Source organism: Metarhizium album (genome assembly GCF_000804445.1).
Source record: "Metarhizium album ARSEF 1941 chromosome Unknown scaffold_25, whole genome shotgun sequence".
NCBI lineage: Eukaryota > Fungi > Ascomycota > Sordariomycetes > Hypocreales > Clavicipitaceae > Metarhizium > Metarhizium album.
The window spans coordinates 90,844-104,008 of record NW_024467599.1 but is presented as its reverse complement, the minus strand read 5'-3'; the positions used below and the strand labels follow the sequence as shown (position 1 = coordinate 104,008).

Below are 13,165 nucleotides of genomic sequence, written 5' to 3'. Positions count from 1 at the left end.
GGGTGGACAGACCATGTGTGCAAAGTCGAGCCTTGGGAGACTGCCTTGATGCAAGAAAAGTTAAACTGAAACAGCTAGAGTAAGATGTCAGCTATTTGCCAAAAACACTATCTGGTATCCTGCTATCAATGTTCGGATTGGGATAGAGCTGCATAGAAACAGTAGGGTTTTTAGAACATTAGATAAACAGACTCCTTAGAGAAACTCTGAAATAATAAAGACTCTAAAGCTGTACAGTCTATCCTTAGCTAGACCCCAGCTCAGCATTTGTGGTACAGGGTTACTCGTCTGCTCTTAGAGGAAGTTGGTGATGTGAAGCTTATTGGTGACCTTTTCGTCTCTGAAAATCGTGTGTCCAGGTCTGAGAAATCAAACGACGGCGTCGCCGGCCCCATCGTCGAAGACAACTTGAGGGCAGAAATAAAAGGAGCCCCCTAGCCGGTCAATGACCTTGGGAGCTTCACGGCCAACTCGACGTCCAACAAAGGACGCAATCTCGGCATGAGCCCCAAGAACTTTATCCCTCTATTTGTCCCACTCGGCATCGCCCGCTTTCTCGGCCATCTCGTTGAAAACGCTCGTATTCGCTGCGGCCAGACCGCTCTGACGTGTCGCGGGAGGGCATGACTGGAAAGACTGAGGCGGCCTGAGTCCTTGCTTGACAATCAGGTACATGAGTAGTCTTGAGTCAGAGGGGTCTCGACTTGCCAACGGACAATACAGTGTCAACAAACACATCTGCACTGTGCACGCAACAGACAATAACCAAGATGGTTTGCAAAGGCGTCCAAGTGCTGGGAATTTAGAGAGAGACATCCAAGCGAGTTATTGTACAGTTTCTACATGTTCATTGAGCCGAAAAGGCAAGTGGTTTCAAGTACACTTGGCTCGGAAATAATCTAGACAAACTCACCCAGTTCGTTACAACACAGTGACCACGCTCTCAGCTTGTAGCTGCACATTCGTCTTCTTTCCTACGAGTGCTCTTTACAATGGTGGAGGTACCTCTACATGCTCTCGGCTCTTGATTGAAAAGCGAGCATCACCGCCAAGACACGAAGAGGTATAATGGCAACAGCCCGGGCCTCAATCAACTCGACATGCACAAGTAGGCCCGCAGGCCGAATACTGCTGCCCTGGTCTTTGACCGGGCTCCTATGGAACCGTAGCAGAGCAGCAGCTCGAGTGCAGACGACGACCCCGCGAGGTCTTTCCACATGTCAAGATTAACATTTGCACAACTCGGCCCATTCGTCAGCCTGTTCTATCGTGCTCGTGCTCGTGCTCGTGCGCCTTGCAATCAGACAAAACGTGACATTCTATTTCTAATGACTAAAGTTGAGCTAAATCGAATACCTAAACGACAGAGAGGCTGCCGCGTGTACGGGCAGCCCAGGACACATCTCGACGCGGGAGGCCAACAGCCTACATGGCCTACTTCGTACATTCGGCAAGCTTCGTCAAATCTCCCAGAGGCAACTTCTTCTCCTCGCTGCACCTCTTCGTCTTGTCCAAGCACTCGTCAAGTGACGTATTAATGTCATTAAAACTGTCGGCACAGAACTGCATCCTGTCAACGCAGGCTAGGAACTGGTCGACGGGTGCACCACGAGGGACCTGCGCCGTGCACCGTCTGGCGGCGAACATACACGACTTTTGCGCCTTTTCATCTCCGAAACGGCCACAGTGGGCTTGGAGCCGCTCGTCCGAGGACTGCTGCGTCTTTGTCTTTGCGGGAGGCTGCTGCGGCATGCCAGGAGGCTTGGGCGCCGCTGACGTGCTGGACTGGGCGGTTGGTTCCTCGCGGGCCTCAAGGCATTCTTTCTGAGAGGTGTACTCGAATTTGTAGTCCTTGAATGACTGATCAAGATTCTCGATGATGCCGTTAATACGGTCGAACACCTCACAGTAGAGTTTTGTGCCGCAGAGATCTTCGTCGAGTCTTTTCGCACGAGCGCACTTGTCTAAGCGATCCTGATTTTCTTGGACCACGGCCGGATCCAAGGTCTTGCCCTCATTCTCCTCGAAGAGATTGCTGTTCCAAGGCTGTGGTTTCCATGGGAGCTTGCCGGCGGTGCCGGTTTTCGGGTGTTGAACCCCATTGGCACAGGACGACTGTGGTGCTGCCAGGGTCAATCCCACGGCGGAGATGAAAATGATGGTGGACTTCATGATTGAGTATTTGGGGCAGGAGAGAAGGAACGTTTGTTTGATTTTGGGAGATGAGTTGAGGTCAGTGTAGAGATGCGAGAGGGGGGAAACTGAAGCCTTTTATGTTGACAAGACGGGCTCTGTGTCGCCCGCCGAGAACCGCGCGAGAATATCGTCCCAGGATCTCGAGCCGCGAGGAGGTCCCGTCATGTTGCGCAGCTAGCGTTGAGCACATGAGTCGGCGTGCGTATCTTGAGGCGGCATGGAGAGTCGGCCTTACTCACGCGTGGCCGGTCATGGGTCATGGTGAAGGAGCTCGACGTCGTAGTGCCTGAATCTGGATACGCCATCTAGTACTAGTCTTGTGTTGGTAACCTGGACTTGACGTGCATGAAGTCTCGTTGAATTCGAGTCATTCTAGCGGCCGCGCCGGCAGTCGTGACAGCTATGCCGGAATCCGACGATGAGTTGCGCGTGTAAGGCGTGCGGGTCAAGTCGGCCACATGAAACGGCATCAGCCCACTTCCACTCGTGCCAAGCCCTATATGCGTACGTTTGACACTTCTCTGCGGTCCCGTGAGGCTAGTCGCGCGAGTGATATGGCGACCGCTCCTGGGATGCGAATATCTGGTAAAGTGAGACTTGTTCAAACGCTCTGGGGAACGACATGAATTCTCTCGTGGCAGCTGGCATTCACTTTCCACACGCTCTCCATTTCGTTCAAGTGATCCCCCGGCAACCTCAAGTGCCCTCTGATCCGCAGCTCGCAGCTCGTCCTTCAGGATAGAATACGGCGGAGACTTCTCTGCAGCTTAGCACCAAGCTTGACTCGACGTGGGCTGTGAACGTCATGCTGCGTGACGGCAATCGCCCACGTCTGTCTGGTTGACTGGTGATACTACATTGCATATTACCGAGTTGTCTAGTGCCTATCCGCTTCCCGAATTGCGTTTGTACTTTGACACGGTACGATGCCATCACCGTCGGCGGACGTGGCATGACGCAAAAGTCGGTACTCGACTACCGTCTTGATTGTGAATTTCATCAAGCTGATAAATCAGAGCCGAGCCATCTGCTGTCATTTAAGGGGATGGCAATTCTTACTCTGTGAGGAAAACCATGGCTATAATCAAGAACCTGGCGGGTGACGTACGCTGAAAGCCTTTCTCCCACAAACCCGAACTGTGGCTTCCCTGTCTATTGTCGTGACTCGTACGTGTTGACATTAAGCTGCTCCTAGACGCATGCTGTGCAAGTTCATCCTAGTGCCCTACGACAAGCCGAATTTGCCGCCTGGGGCCGTGACAAAGAGCAGTTTCGGCAATGGGTATGTAACAAGCGCTGGATCACGGTGACATCAGGGCCTAGAGCAGAAGAACTCAATTGACGCATGATTGTCTGAAGGACCTGACCAACGAGGACTACATGTACAAGAAGGTGCCTGTGTGTGTAGCCCGACCAAGTGACTGAAGCATCAAGGGGCCGACACATCTTGGGCCTTGTGCCTAAATGCCCGGGCTCGCGGGTGCCTATGAGGGAATAGTGATAGCTGCAACCTTGTGCATTGCCAGTCATGCAGTTCAGGCTGTGTTGTGCGAGGCCGCAGGTTCCGTGCAACAGGATGACTGACTGTTCAGCGCCTCCAGGACAACCTTGACCTCAAAGAATGACTCGGACCAGCTGCAAAACCGGCAAATACGGGGCAGTTTCCACGGGCAATGTATCTCGAATAGGATGACGACGACCCGCTGGGCTGGGTACACGTCACGGAAGGACCCTGCTTCCAGAATCGAGGCCATTGTTACGGACTCGAGCTAGTCTTCCGGTCCTATGTCGGGGCTACATCGGAGGGGGCGCGGCACAAAGGAGTTATGGCCAGCTCTTCACAGAAGAAACGTCAAGCATGCAACATCAGCCATGATCCGGCCCATTTCAACCGAACAGTTCGAGCTGGCTGTACGATACATCACCCTACAATACTCGAATAGTGCTGTGGATCTCTACGAGCTCGACTAGGCGACGCATGACGGCACGCCTTCCAGATTCTTCGGCGGCAAATGAGCTACTCTTCGTGCTGGACGTCGCATGCCGGCACCAACGAGTCTCCGTCTATTTTACCAGCCCCCGCAACAGACAGACAATGTAAGCGCGTTGTCCTGGAAAGGTCTTCTGCCGGAAAACGTTTCCCCTGCCGCTCCCATTGCTCAGCCCTGGTTCAAGTCGCTGCTCTAGTTGACAGACACAAAAGGTCGGCGTCATCTTCAACCACGTCCCAAGCGGCGCACACCGTCCTTCTTCCATGATAGGTATTAGACCATGTGGCGTACGACTACATCCTCAACGGCCGAAACATGGACATGGACGCCCTGTAAACGATTAGCGGAACATGCCGGCCTAAGATTCAGTATGATAGCCCTGTGTAGCAGGGACGAAGCCCAGGGGTAACAAGGGCTAGCCACGAGGATTAGGGCTCAGAGCATAAACCCATCACATGTGATGTCGCATGGCCTTGAAGGTCATTGGCTCCCCGATCTGACAGACCCGGCTAACAAGGGCTACATATACAAGATAGGTCCCTGTGTGTATACCCTGAGTGAGTAGATAACTGAGGCATTAAGGGGCCAAGACGCGTTGGGTTTTCGTCCCTAGATTTCCGGGTCCATGAGTGGCTTACGGTGCCACCGTGATAGCTGCAACCTTTATGCATTGCAGCTAGTCATGTGGTTGGCCGTGAGTTCCGTGGAGCACCGGCCACTTCTAGACTTGTACGAGAGGACCGTGCAGGCCATTGATAGTAGTGATGACTTCTTTTGCCGACATCACTAGGGTCTTCGTTCCTCCAAGAATCAATTCAACTCGTCAACCATGGCTTTGTAAGTGCTTCCCGTCGTCTAGTCTCCCAGAAGCAGCGAGCAAGGGACGGATTCGTGCTTGGGTCCCGCACGAGGGAACACCGGCCGTGGTGTTTATTTGTACTCTGCGCTTCGTTCTCTTGCTCCGGGTTGCGGAGAATCGTGTTGTCGTGTTCGACAAGGGCTCGTCTAACAGGAGGAGTGTGGGATGAGGGCTTGGAGCACCTTGGCTCAATTCATCATATGACACACTTTGGTACACAAGGTCCTCGTGGGCACAGGCTTCGTTTTACGCAACAGCCTTCTGCCGTGGTTCGTGAGCATAGATAGCCCTTGTGTCACTACCGGTGTGACAGCGATCCAGCCTGACTTGCTCACGACATGGCGGCGGCCCAGACTATTGTGTTTTCTGTTTGAGAATAAGCTCACGTGTTGCATTGTATTGTATAGCACTGTATTTATACAGTGTTTAAGTGTAATATACAGTAAACTAGGTCTATAATAATATCCTTTGTGAGGCTTTTTTTATCGTTATATAGCAACTATCGTTAAGATGCAACTATTATAGGGCCTAAATTTACTAGGAAAATTACACCTAGCGAGATTTAGCTCTACTATAAGGAAATCTAGCTCTACTATAAGGAAATTTAGCTCTTATAGTAGAGCTTAATAATAATAATGGTGGCGGAAAATCGCAAGGTCAACTGCACCACGCAAAAGTGGAACGCGCTCCAGCAATTGGAGACGCAAATTGACCTTATATTACTGCGCAATTACACACAGCGCATGCACCCCTATTTTTCGGCTGACAAATAAAGGGAATTGCTACACGGGCATGACACTTTGGCTACACGGGCATGACTCTTACACGGGCATGACTTTTACCACTTCTGATTGGTCGCATACTTTCTTGGCCCCACAGATACTTCCTCGGAAAGGCGGTGTAGCCAACTTCACTAACAAGCTCCTACATCACCATGAATTGCAGTCACTTATCGTTGTGGGCGCGATTGGTCTTCTGCTATCTTGCAAGCCTGCATTTCGGATTAAACTACCGTCCTTGTACTGTTAGCCAGTAACTGTCAAATACTGGCAAAAGACGTGATGTGGTCTACTTAATTTATTGCCTCACAACGATACAATCTGGATCTTCGTCATCACTCTTAGCCAGTTCCCATTGACTCCTTGTCCTGCGAATGTTTCGTTGCGTCCTCCGTCCACTGTACCGCACGCCTGTCGTATTCCCAGCATTTAGGACTTTAGAAGGTCTACCTGGCCCTTGCTGGGCTGAGATGCCAATTTGGCCACCAGTTTGTGTGATGGTTTCTCGAGTAGCTTTATGCACTCTCCTAGCAAGAGTTGGCTTATTGAGACTTCCTGGCGGTCGACCTCGTCGCCCACTTGGTTGATTATCAGATCGGCTACTTGATGTAATAGCTAGGCTTTCTGGGATAACCTGCGCTGTATTCTTTGGCCTTCCACGTAGTGCAGTGGCAACTTTCGGGTCAAGAATTCGTCGGTATGGATCTTGAGATGCCGATTCCCGTAGTCGCCAGCGTGGGTGGACCTCCCATTTAGTGAAACGTGTGTCAGAATCTAGCTTTGCGTAGACTTTATGATAGCATGGGATTCCCAGCTCAATAGAGACCGTACAGTCGTCGTCGCAAAGTCCAATAGAGTCGGGGAAGGGATTCTTCCCCGTCGGCAGAAATTTGCGAGCAATACAGTATTGCTTGTTGATTAACCCAAGTCCTTTCGATGACATGGTTGTTCGTAGTTCACCAAGATAGTTTCCCATCGAACCTAGGTATTGTGGAGCAGTCAGGACATCATCCTGTCCACAGGCATCCTTAAAGGCACGTTCTTGGTCATGTATCATATCCTGCATTGCCTCGACGAGTCGGTAGAGGTGGCTCATGCCATTTAATAGATAGCTTTTGATATTATTGTTGCTTGCTTCTGTGCCGGACGTAACTCGGATTCCGAAGTTACGATAACGACGGATAAAGCAACGTGCCCATTGAGCACTAACAGGCATATAAGTCGAGTAGAGGTATTGTAAGATCGCTCGTTGGTCGTCGAACTCTTTACAAAGATCTCTCCATGCCTGCTCAAACGCTTCCTCAGTCTCGGCATAGAGAACCTTTTTCCACATTAAAACAACGCCTTGGTAAGTATGAGGAATCTTATCACTACTCGACCGATCTTCGATCAGATGCTTATCTGTAGTGCTCAACCCGCCATCCGCCTGTGAGGGAATGTCTTCACTGTCACTAGCGCTAGGGCTAGTAGTACTGTCCTCACGTTGGCCCGTCCACCTAGTCTTCGATTTAAGCAAAACGTTTGAAAGGATATGATGAATACAAAGCTGTTGCTGTGCATTTGGAAACTGATCATTAACGGCAGCTTTCATAGCCTTGTCGAAGTCTGTGATGATGACATCTGGTTCCCTGAGTGAGTGTTTTGTAATGAGCTTGCGAACACTCTCTGCAAGGAATTGGAACCCCTCCCTCCTCTCGTTATCTATTAAGCCAAATGCAGCATTGAACACAGTTCCAAGACAGGTTTGGCCAGTAGCCTGGAATAAAGGAAGCTTGAAGCGATTAGTGTTATATGTGTTATCAAAGCTAATAACCTCGGGGAAGCGCTTCCACATCTGTAGACAGTACGGAAAGGTCCAGACAAGACCAAGCAGTCTATCTGGATCATCATCGGCCCATTTCGCGATGTATGGGATCTTCTTCTCATCAAAGAGTTTGATCAATGCCGCAGTAGGTGTATAGCCATTTAGCTTCTCTCGGTTAATGAACGAACGGGCATTATAGATATCCTTCCGCAGGAGTGTTGTATCGGGGAATTGCTCCTCAACCATAGCAGCTACATCACTGGCTCGAATACCCGCGCGACGGCTTGCTGACTCGATGGTTGCTTTAACTGGTGTAGTAAGGCGGCGGTGGGAAACATGCGCAGATGGCGTAATACTCCGTTCATGGTTATGCTGGTGATGTTTCGGGTCTCTATGTTGTCGAAGAAGCCACTTGCCTTCCTCTAGGGCTTCAGCAATTATCATCCATTTGCAATCACACTTCCGAGACCTTCGGGTTCGAAGACCAGAACCCCCCGAGGCCCGAGATTGTCCAAACCGGTCGCATTGAATGGAGTACCTAATCAACCGTCCCTTATAGGAATATTTATTCCGCCGAATAATACCAAATCCGTTCTCCTTTGCAAATGCGTTGGTTGTTTTAAAAAGAACTTCGGCCGAGGGCGCTGGGTCGCCAGGGATTATTGGGTTCGGAATTGGCTCCGGGGCGGGAGATAGAGACTGTCGCATAGGCGAGGAACTAATATTTTCGGGCGTCGGTGATATTCGAGGAGGTTGTGTGGGTGACCTACGAGGTGGAGAGTACGGTGGAGGAGAGTCATATGCTTCGAAACTTAATGGTGACCATCCCCATCTCTCTCGCCAAGCTTGTACACGTTCGTATGATCGAGCAAGGTCTACAGTTAGCCTTCGACCTTCGCCGGTAACCTCTCGTACTATGCGCATTGCGGACTCGAACTCGGCTCTTGTCCTTGTTGGGAGATGCTGGGCGGATGGGGGTGATTCGGGAGGTTCAGAGGCGAATGGATCAAATTCTGGGCCTGGTATAAGCGCTCTGACTCGCTGGCTCCATCTTTTTCCACGGAAGAAGTCATTTTGAAGATATATCTCATAGTCAGATCGAAGGCCCCATGCAGGCTCATGGCGGCCCTGTGAACCATGGGGGTGTGGGAGACTTGAAAGTGTTTGCGGGAAAGAGGCGAACAGGTTATCGAGTGCATTTTCGTCCCCGAGGCCGTAGAACTGACCGATACTCGTAGCAGAGCTACTCGCGGATTGTGGTCGGTCTTCAACTGTGGAAGGACTAGATCTGCGTCGCCGACTGGATTTGTGTCGCTTTCCTCTTTGTGATTGATCACTGGGACTAGGGCTCCGCGACCTGCGAGGAGGTGTGCGAGGCAAAGACATTGACGTCTTGAGAAGAGAACAAGATTGTAGTGAAAGAATTGGTCGCTATCTCTACAGCATAGGGTGCCGTATTATGGTTTATTAAAAGCTACGAAAATGAAGAAAGCAAGCTCGAGGGGGTCGCCCCGACTGCGCGACCACTGGGTTGCTGCGTAGTAGCTTAGCCGAAATGAAGTAATTTACACAGAAGCAAGGTTAAAATGGCCCAGGTACTTGCGGCTGAGGTGGCAGAATCCAGCGTCGTTAACAGAGACAATGCGACCAATCAGAAGTGGTAAAAGTCATGCCCGTGTAAGAGTCATGCCCGTGTAGCCAAAGTGTCATGCCCGTGTAGCAATTCCCCAAATAAAATATATAGTAACTAAGCAAAAAGTTTAGTAATATTATTAGTAATATAACTATTAATAATTTACTAGGGAAAAACTTAAGATAACTGTAAATTATTGTAAAAACGCAAAAATCGCTATAACACAGGATCGTTATAGACATAAATTACTGTACTATATGCGCTATATTTAGAATGTTCTTGTCCCACGGATAAGGGGCCGAGACTTCCGAATCCGGTGAACAGATCCTGCTGCGGATGGCAGAGGGGTCAGGCGAGCGAGACGGGGCGAATCCCCAAGGCCATTTAAACCCAGAGACAGAAATTAGTTGAAACCAATTACTACTCATAAAAACTACAAGTCCGTTGGTCACGCCCGTCACGGTTCTGCATACAACAAGTGCAAATAAAAAAAAAAGGTGAAAAAAAAGCAGGGAGAAAGGGCAAAGTTCTAGTGAGTCTTTTAATCTCCGAAACAGCAGGTGAAGAAAAGTAGCCCTGGGTAACGAGTCGGTGGAGAACGGCACCAAATTTGCAGCGACCGACTTCATGCGGCGGTTCGGAGCCGCATTGCCGTGGGCCCGAGGCTCGGGGCGGAATGGACGGCCCGGGACGCCGGTACCTGGGATACTATTCGATACAATGCGTGTCAACGTCTGCTGTATGCCCTGCGACAGGCGACAAGGCATGATAGGTTCCCCTGCGCTGGGGCGGGCGCAAGAGAGATGCATCGGAAGATTTCCGACGTCGGGATTGACTCGTGCGCCGATCCACTTTGTTACGAGATTAGGCTTGTCGAGTTTTTTTCAGTTCCTTCCGTCTCCAGCGTCGCAAAGTGCACATGATAAGTGGAGTGAGTGGCATAGACGCAGCAATGTCGACGACGACGACCTCAGCAGCCGAGCTGGAGCGGAATCCTGCTCCCCCGAGTAACGTAGCATCCCGTCCCGATGCGGCTGCGGGCGCGGCACGGCTGCCGGGCAGCGAGCCGAATCCGAGCCCGAGCCCGGCCGCCGCAGCCGCAGCCGCAGCCGCAGAGCGGTGGAACGGGTCGCGCACAAATGTCCATCGCGTGGCGGCGTGTTTCCTCAGTTTCCTGGTCATGGGGGCCAACGACTCGGCTTACGGTGTGAGTAGCCGCCCCGTGCTCCCAAATGTAAATGTGCCGTTTGCTGACGGTGGGCAGCCCGTCATTCCCTACGTACGTGCCGCCTGTGCTTTCCCGCGCGTCGCAAAGACGCAGCTGACGCCCGGTAGCTCGAGAAGCACTACGACCTGACATATACTGTCGTGTCGCTCATCTTCCTGTCCCCCTTCGTGGGGTACGTCTGCTCGGCCATCCTCAACAACCATCTGCACCACAGACTCGGCCAGCGCGGCGTCGCCTTCATCTGCGGCGGCTGCCACGCCGCTGCGTTCACCATCACCGCGCTGCACCCGCCGTACGCCGTGCTCGTGCTGGCCTTTGTCCTCGCTGGTTTCGGCAACGGCGTGGCCGACGCCGCGTGGAATGCCTGGATCGGCAGCCTCGCCAACTCGAGCGAGCTGCTGGGATTCCTGCATGCTTTTTATGGCGTTGGCGGCGCCGCAAGCCCTTCCATCGCCACGACCCTCATCGCCAAGGCCAGTCAGCCGTGGTACTCCTTCTACTACATCATGGTGAGTTGGGACGCACGTGCCGGCGTTTGCTGACAAGAAGCGGCTGACCATGCTGCGCAGATTGGCTTGGCTGCCGCCGAGATCGTGGTCCTGGCCTCTGCCTTTTGGTCATCCTCCGGACCGGAATACCGCCGCATTCACCAGGTGAGTGGATCAAAAAAGTCCATGGGCCTCGCCGAGGCGCTTTTCCGCATGCCATCCGCGCGCGTGACGTGGGTGACGGCCGCCTTTCTCTTGTGCTACGTAGGTGTCGAGGTAGCTCTTGGTGGATGGATCGTCGTCTTCATGCTCCGCGTTCGGCAGGGAGAGGCCTTTTCCAGTGGCATGTCTGCTGTCGGTTTCTGGCTAGGCATCACTGCTGGGCGCGCCCTTCTTGGTTTCGTCACGCCCCGAGTCGGCGTCAAGTCGTCCACTGCTGTAAGTCTCGGCGCCGTGCTCCCCGTTTGCACATAGACGTCCTCTCTAATGTCTCTCTCTCTCTCTCTCTTTTTGCCCTTGTATCAGCTCTACATCGGTGTTGCGGGCGCTCTTGAACTCGTCTTCTGGCTCGTGCCAAAGTTTTACGTATCCGTGGTTGCGGTCGCCTTCCAGGGCTTCTTCCTGGGGCCATTGTTTCCCAACGCGATTCTCGTGGCTAGCAAGCTGCTGCCTCGTCAGCATCACGTTGTAGTTCTTGGCTTCGCCTCTGCTTTTGGTGGCTGTGGCGCGGCAGTCTTGCCGTTTTTGACAGGTATTCTTGCGCAGGCCAAGGGTCCCCAGGTTTTGCAGCCGATTGTACTGTCGTTGTTGGCCATCCTGTTGGGAATCTGGCTTTGCTTTCCCCGTGATGAGAAGAGGAAGGGGAAAAGAAGCGCAAGGGGTTGGTACCCTTGGGAAACTATACGGGATATGGCTTGTTCGCAGCGCAAAATGCCCAATCTGAATGGCCCGGTAGCCTTTGTAATGGCGCTGCTAAAAGTACGGAGACACCCTGAGTAGTTGACAAGAATAGAAAAGGGACACAGAGGGCGATGAGAGCCCATGTGACAAATGTCTACATGCCGTGGTCGGGTAAGCCACCACCGGGCGCTGTCTACACGCTACGCTCGAAGCCAACTTCACAAGTCGGGCACAGCATCAACCGTTCTCACGACCCGAGCCGGCGAACCCATGGCCACGGAAAAGTCGGGAATCGACTTGGTCACAATGCTCCCCGCGCCAATCGTGCATCCCTTACCAATAGTCACGCCCGGCATGATGGTGGTATTCCCGCCGATCCAGCAGTCATCGCCAATGGTCACGCCCTGTGCGTATTCCACCCCTTGGCGGCGCGACTGCACGCCCGTCTCATGGGTGGCGGCGAAAATAGACACAAAGGGACCAAACTGCACCCTGTTTCCAATCTTGACGATGCCACAGTCTAGAATGACGAGGCTACGGCGGAGACGTTAGCAATCAAGTTTTGGGCGGTGCGGACAAGTGGGTGACGGAGGGGCGGGGGGAACGGAGCGAGGTACTTGAAGTTGGAGTAGAAATATTCCCCAATAGTAATGTTACACCCGTAGTCGATGTTGATGGGTGGCTCGATGAAGGCGCCCTTGCCGACTTTTCCAAACGTTGCCTGCAGCATGGCCTTCCGATCTGCAAGGAGGGAGTCCGGGGTGGCGTCGTCGGGGAAGTGATTGTTGTACTTGTGCATGAGGCGTCGTGCGCGGAAGCGACCATGTACAAGTTCTTTTGCTTGGGCGTCGTACCTAGGCGGGCATCAGTGAGGCCGGAAATTTGCAAGACATGAGGTTGCAGACAGCGTCTGGTGGTGTTGGCCATACAGGACTCCCGATATCATCTTTTCGTAGTCTTCGCACCAGGGGACATTGGAGAGCGTCCGGGCAAAGGCAATGGTGTTGACGTCTTTTTCAGCCGTGGCCATGGCTGTGGAGAGACTATGAGCGCGCTAGGCGGCGACACTGGGAGTTGAATTGATGGATAAATGGACAACAAACGAGAATAAACGCAGCATTCGAGATTGCACAATGGACGCCGATGACGGGTCAGACGAACCGCAGATTCACGCTGCCGGTTTGAAGTTGCATCCGCCTGCTGAATTGCCAAGTGGGTCTCTTCCCGCTGGTCGCAAGGGCCAATCAGTGGCCGATTGACCGGTCCAGATTGGTGCTGAGGCGGGGC

The 13,165-nt window shown here is 52.4% G+C and overlaps 4 protein-coding genes across 4 annotated transcripts; 1 reads left to right on the top strand and 3 right to left on the bottom strand.

Moving 5' to 3' along the window:
• Positions 1 to 1,434: 1,434 nt before the first annotated feature.
• MAM_06909 (uncharacterized protein) lies at positions 1,435 to 2,172 on the bottom strand (the record flags this gene model as incomplete). The annotated part of the gene is made up of 1 exon (XM_040825707.1): positions 1,435 to 2,172. The coding sequence occupies one exon, from the start codon at positions 2,170 to 2,172 to the stop codon at positions 1,435 to 1,437; it is 738 nt and encodes a 245-aa protein (XP_040676264.1).
• A 4,082-nt stretch (positions 2,173 to 6,254) lies between these two features.
• Positions 6,255 to 7,875, bottom strand: MAM_06908 (uncharacterized protein; the record flags this gene model as incomplete). Its single annotated transcript, XM_040825706.1, has 2 exons — positions 6,255 to 6,424; positions 6,657 to 7,875. The coding sequence occupies 2 exons, from the start codon at positions 7,873 to 7,875 to the stop codon at positions 6,255 to 6,257; spliced, it is 1,389 nt and encodes a 462-aa protein (XP_040676263.1).
• A 2,339-nt stretch (positions 7,876 to 10,214) lies between these two features.
• On the top strand, positions 10,215 to 11,452 carry MAM_06907 (Major facilitator superfamily domain, general substrate transporter; the record flags this gene model as incomplete). Its single annotated transcript, XM_040825705.1, has 4 exons — positions 10,215 to 10,469; positions 10,527 to 10,541; positions 10,598 to 10,999; positions 11,060 to 11,452. The coding sequence occupies 4 exons, from the start codon at positions 10,215 to 10,217 to the stop codon at positions 11,450 to 11,452; spliced, it is 1,065 nt and encodes a 354-aa protein (XP_040676262.1).
• A 644-nt stretch (positions 11,453 to 12,096) lies between these two features.
• On the bottom strand, positions 12,097 to 12,908 carry MAM_06906 (Trimeric LpxA-like protein; the record flags this gene model as incomplete). Its single annotated transcript, XM_040825704.1, has 3 exons — positions 12,097 to 12,412; positions 12,496 to 12,732; positions 12,808 to 12,908. The coding sequence occupies 3 exons, from the start codon at positions 12,906 to 12,908 to the stop codon at positions 12,097 to 12,099; spliced, it is 654 nt and encodes a 217-aa protein (XP_040676261.1).
• Between the last annotated feature and the right edge of the window lie 257 nt (positions 12,909 to 13,165).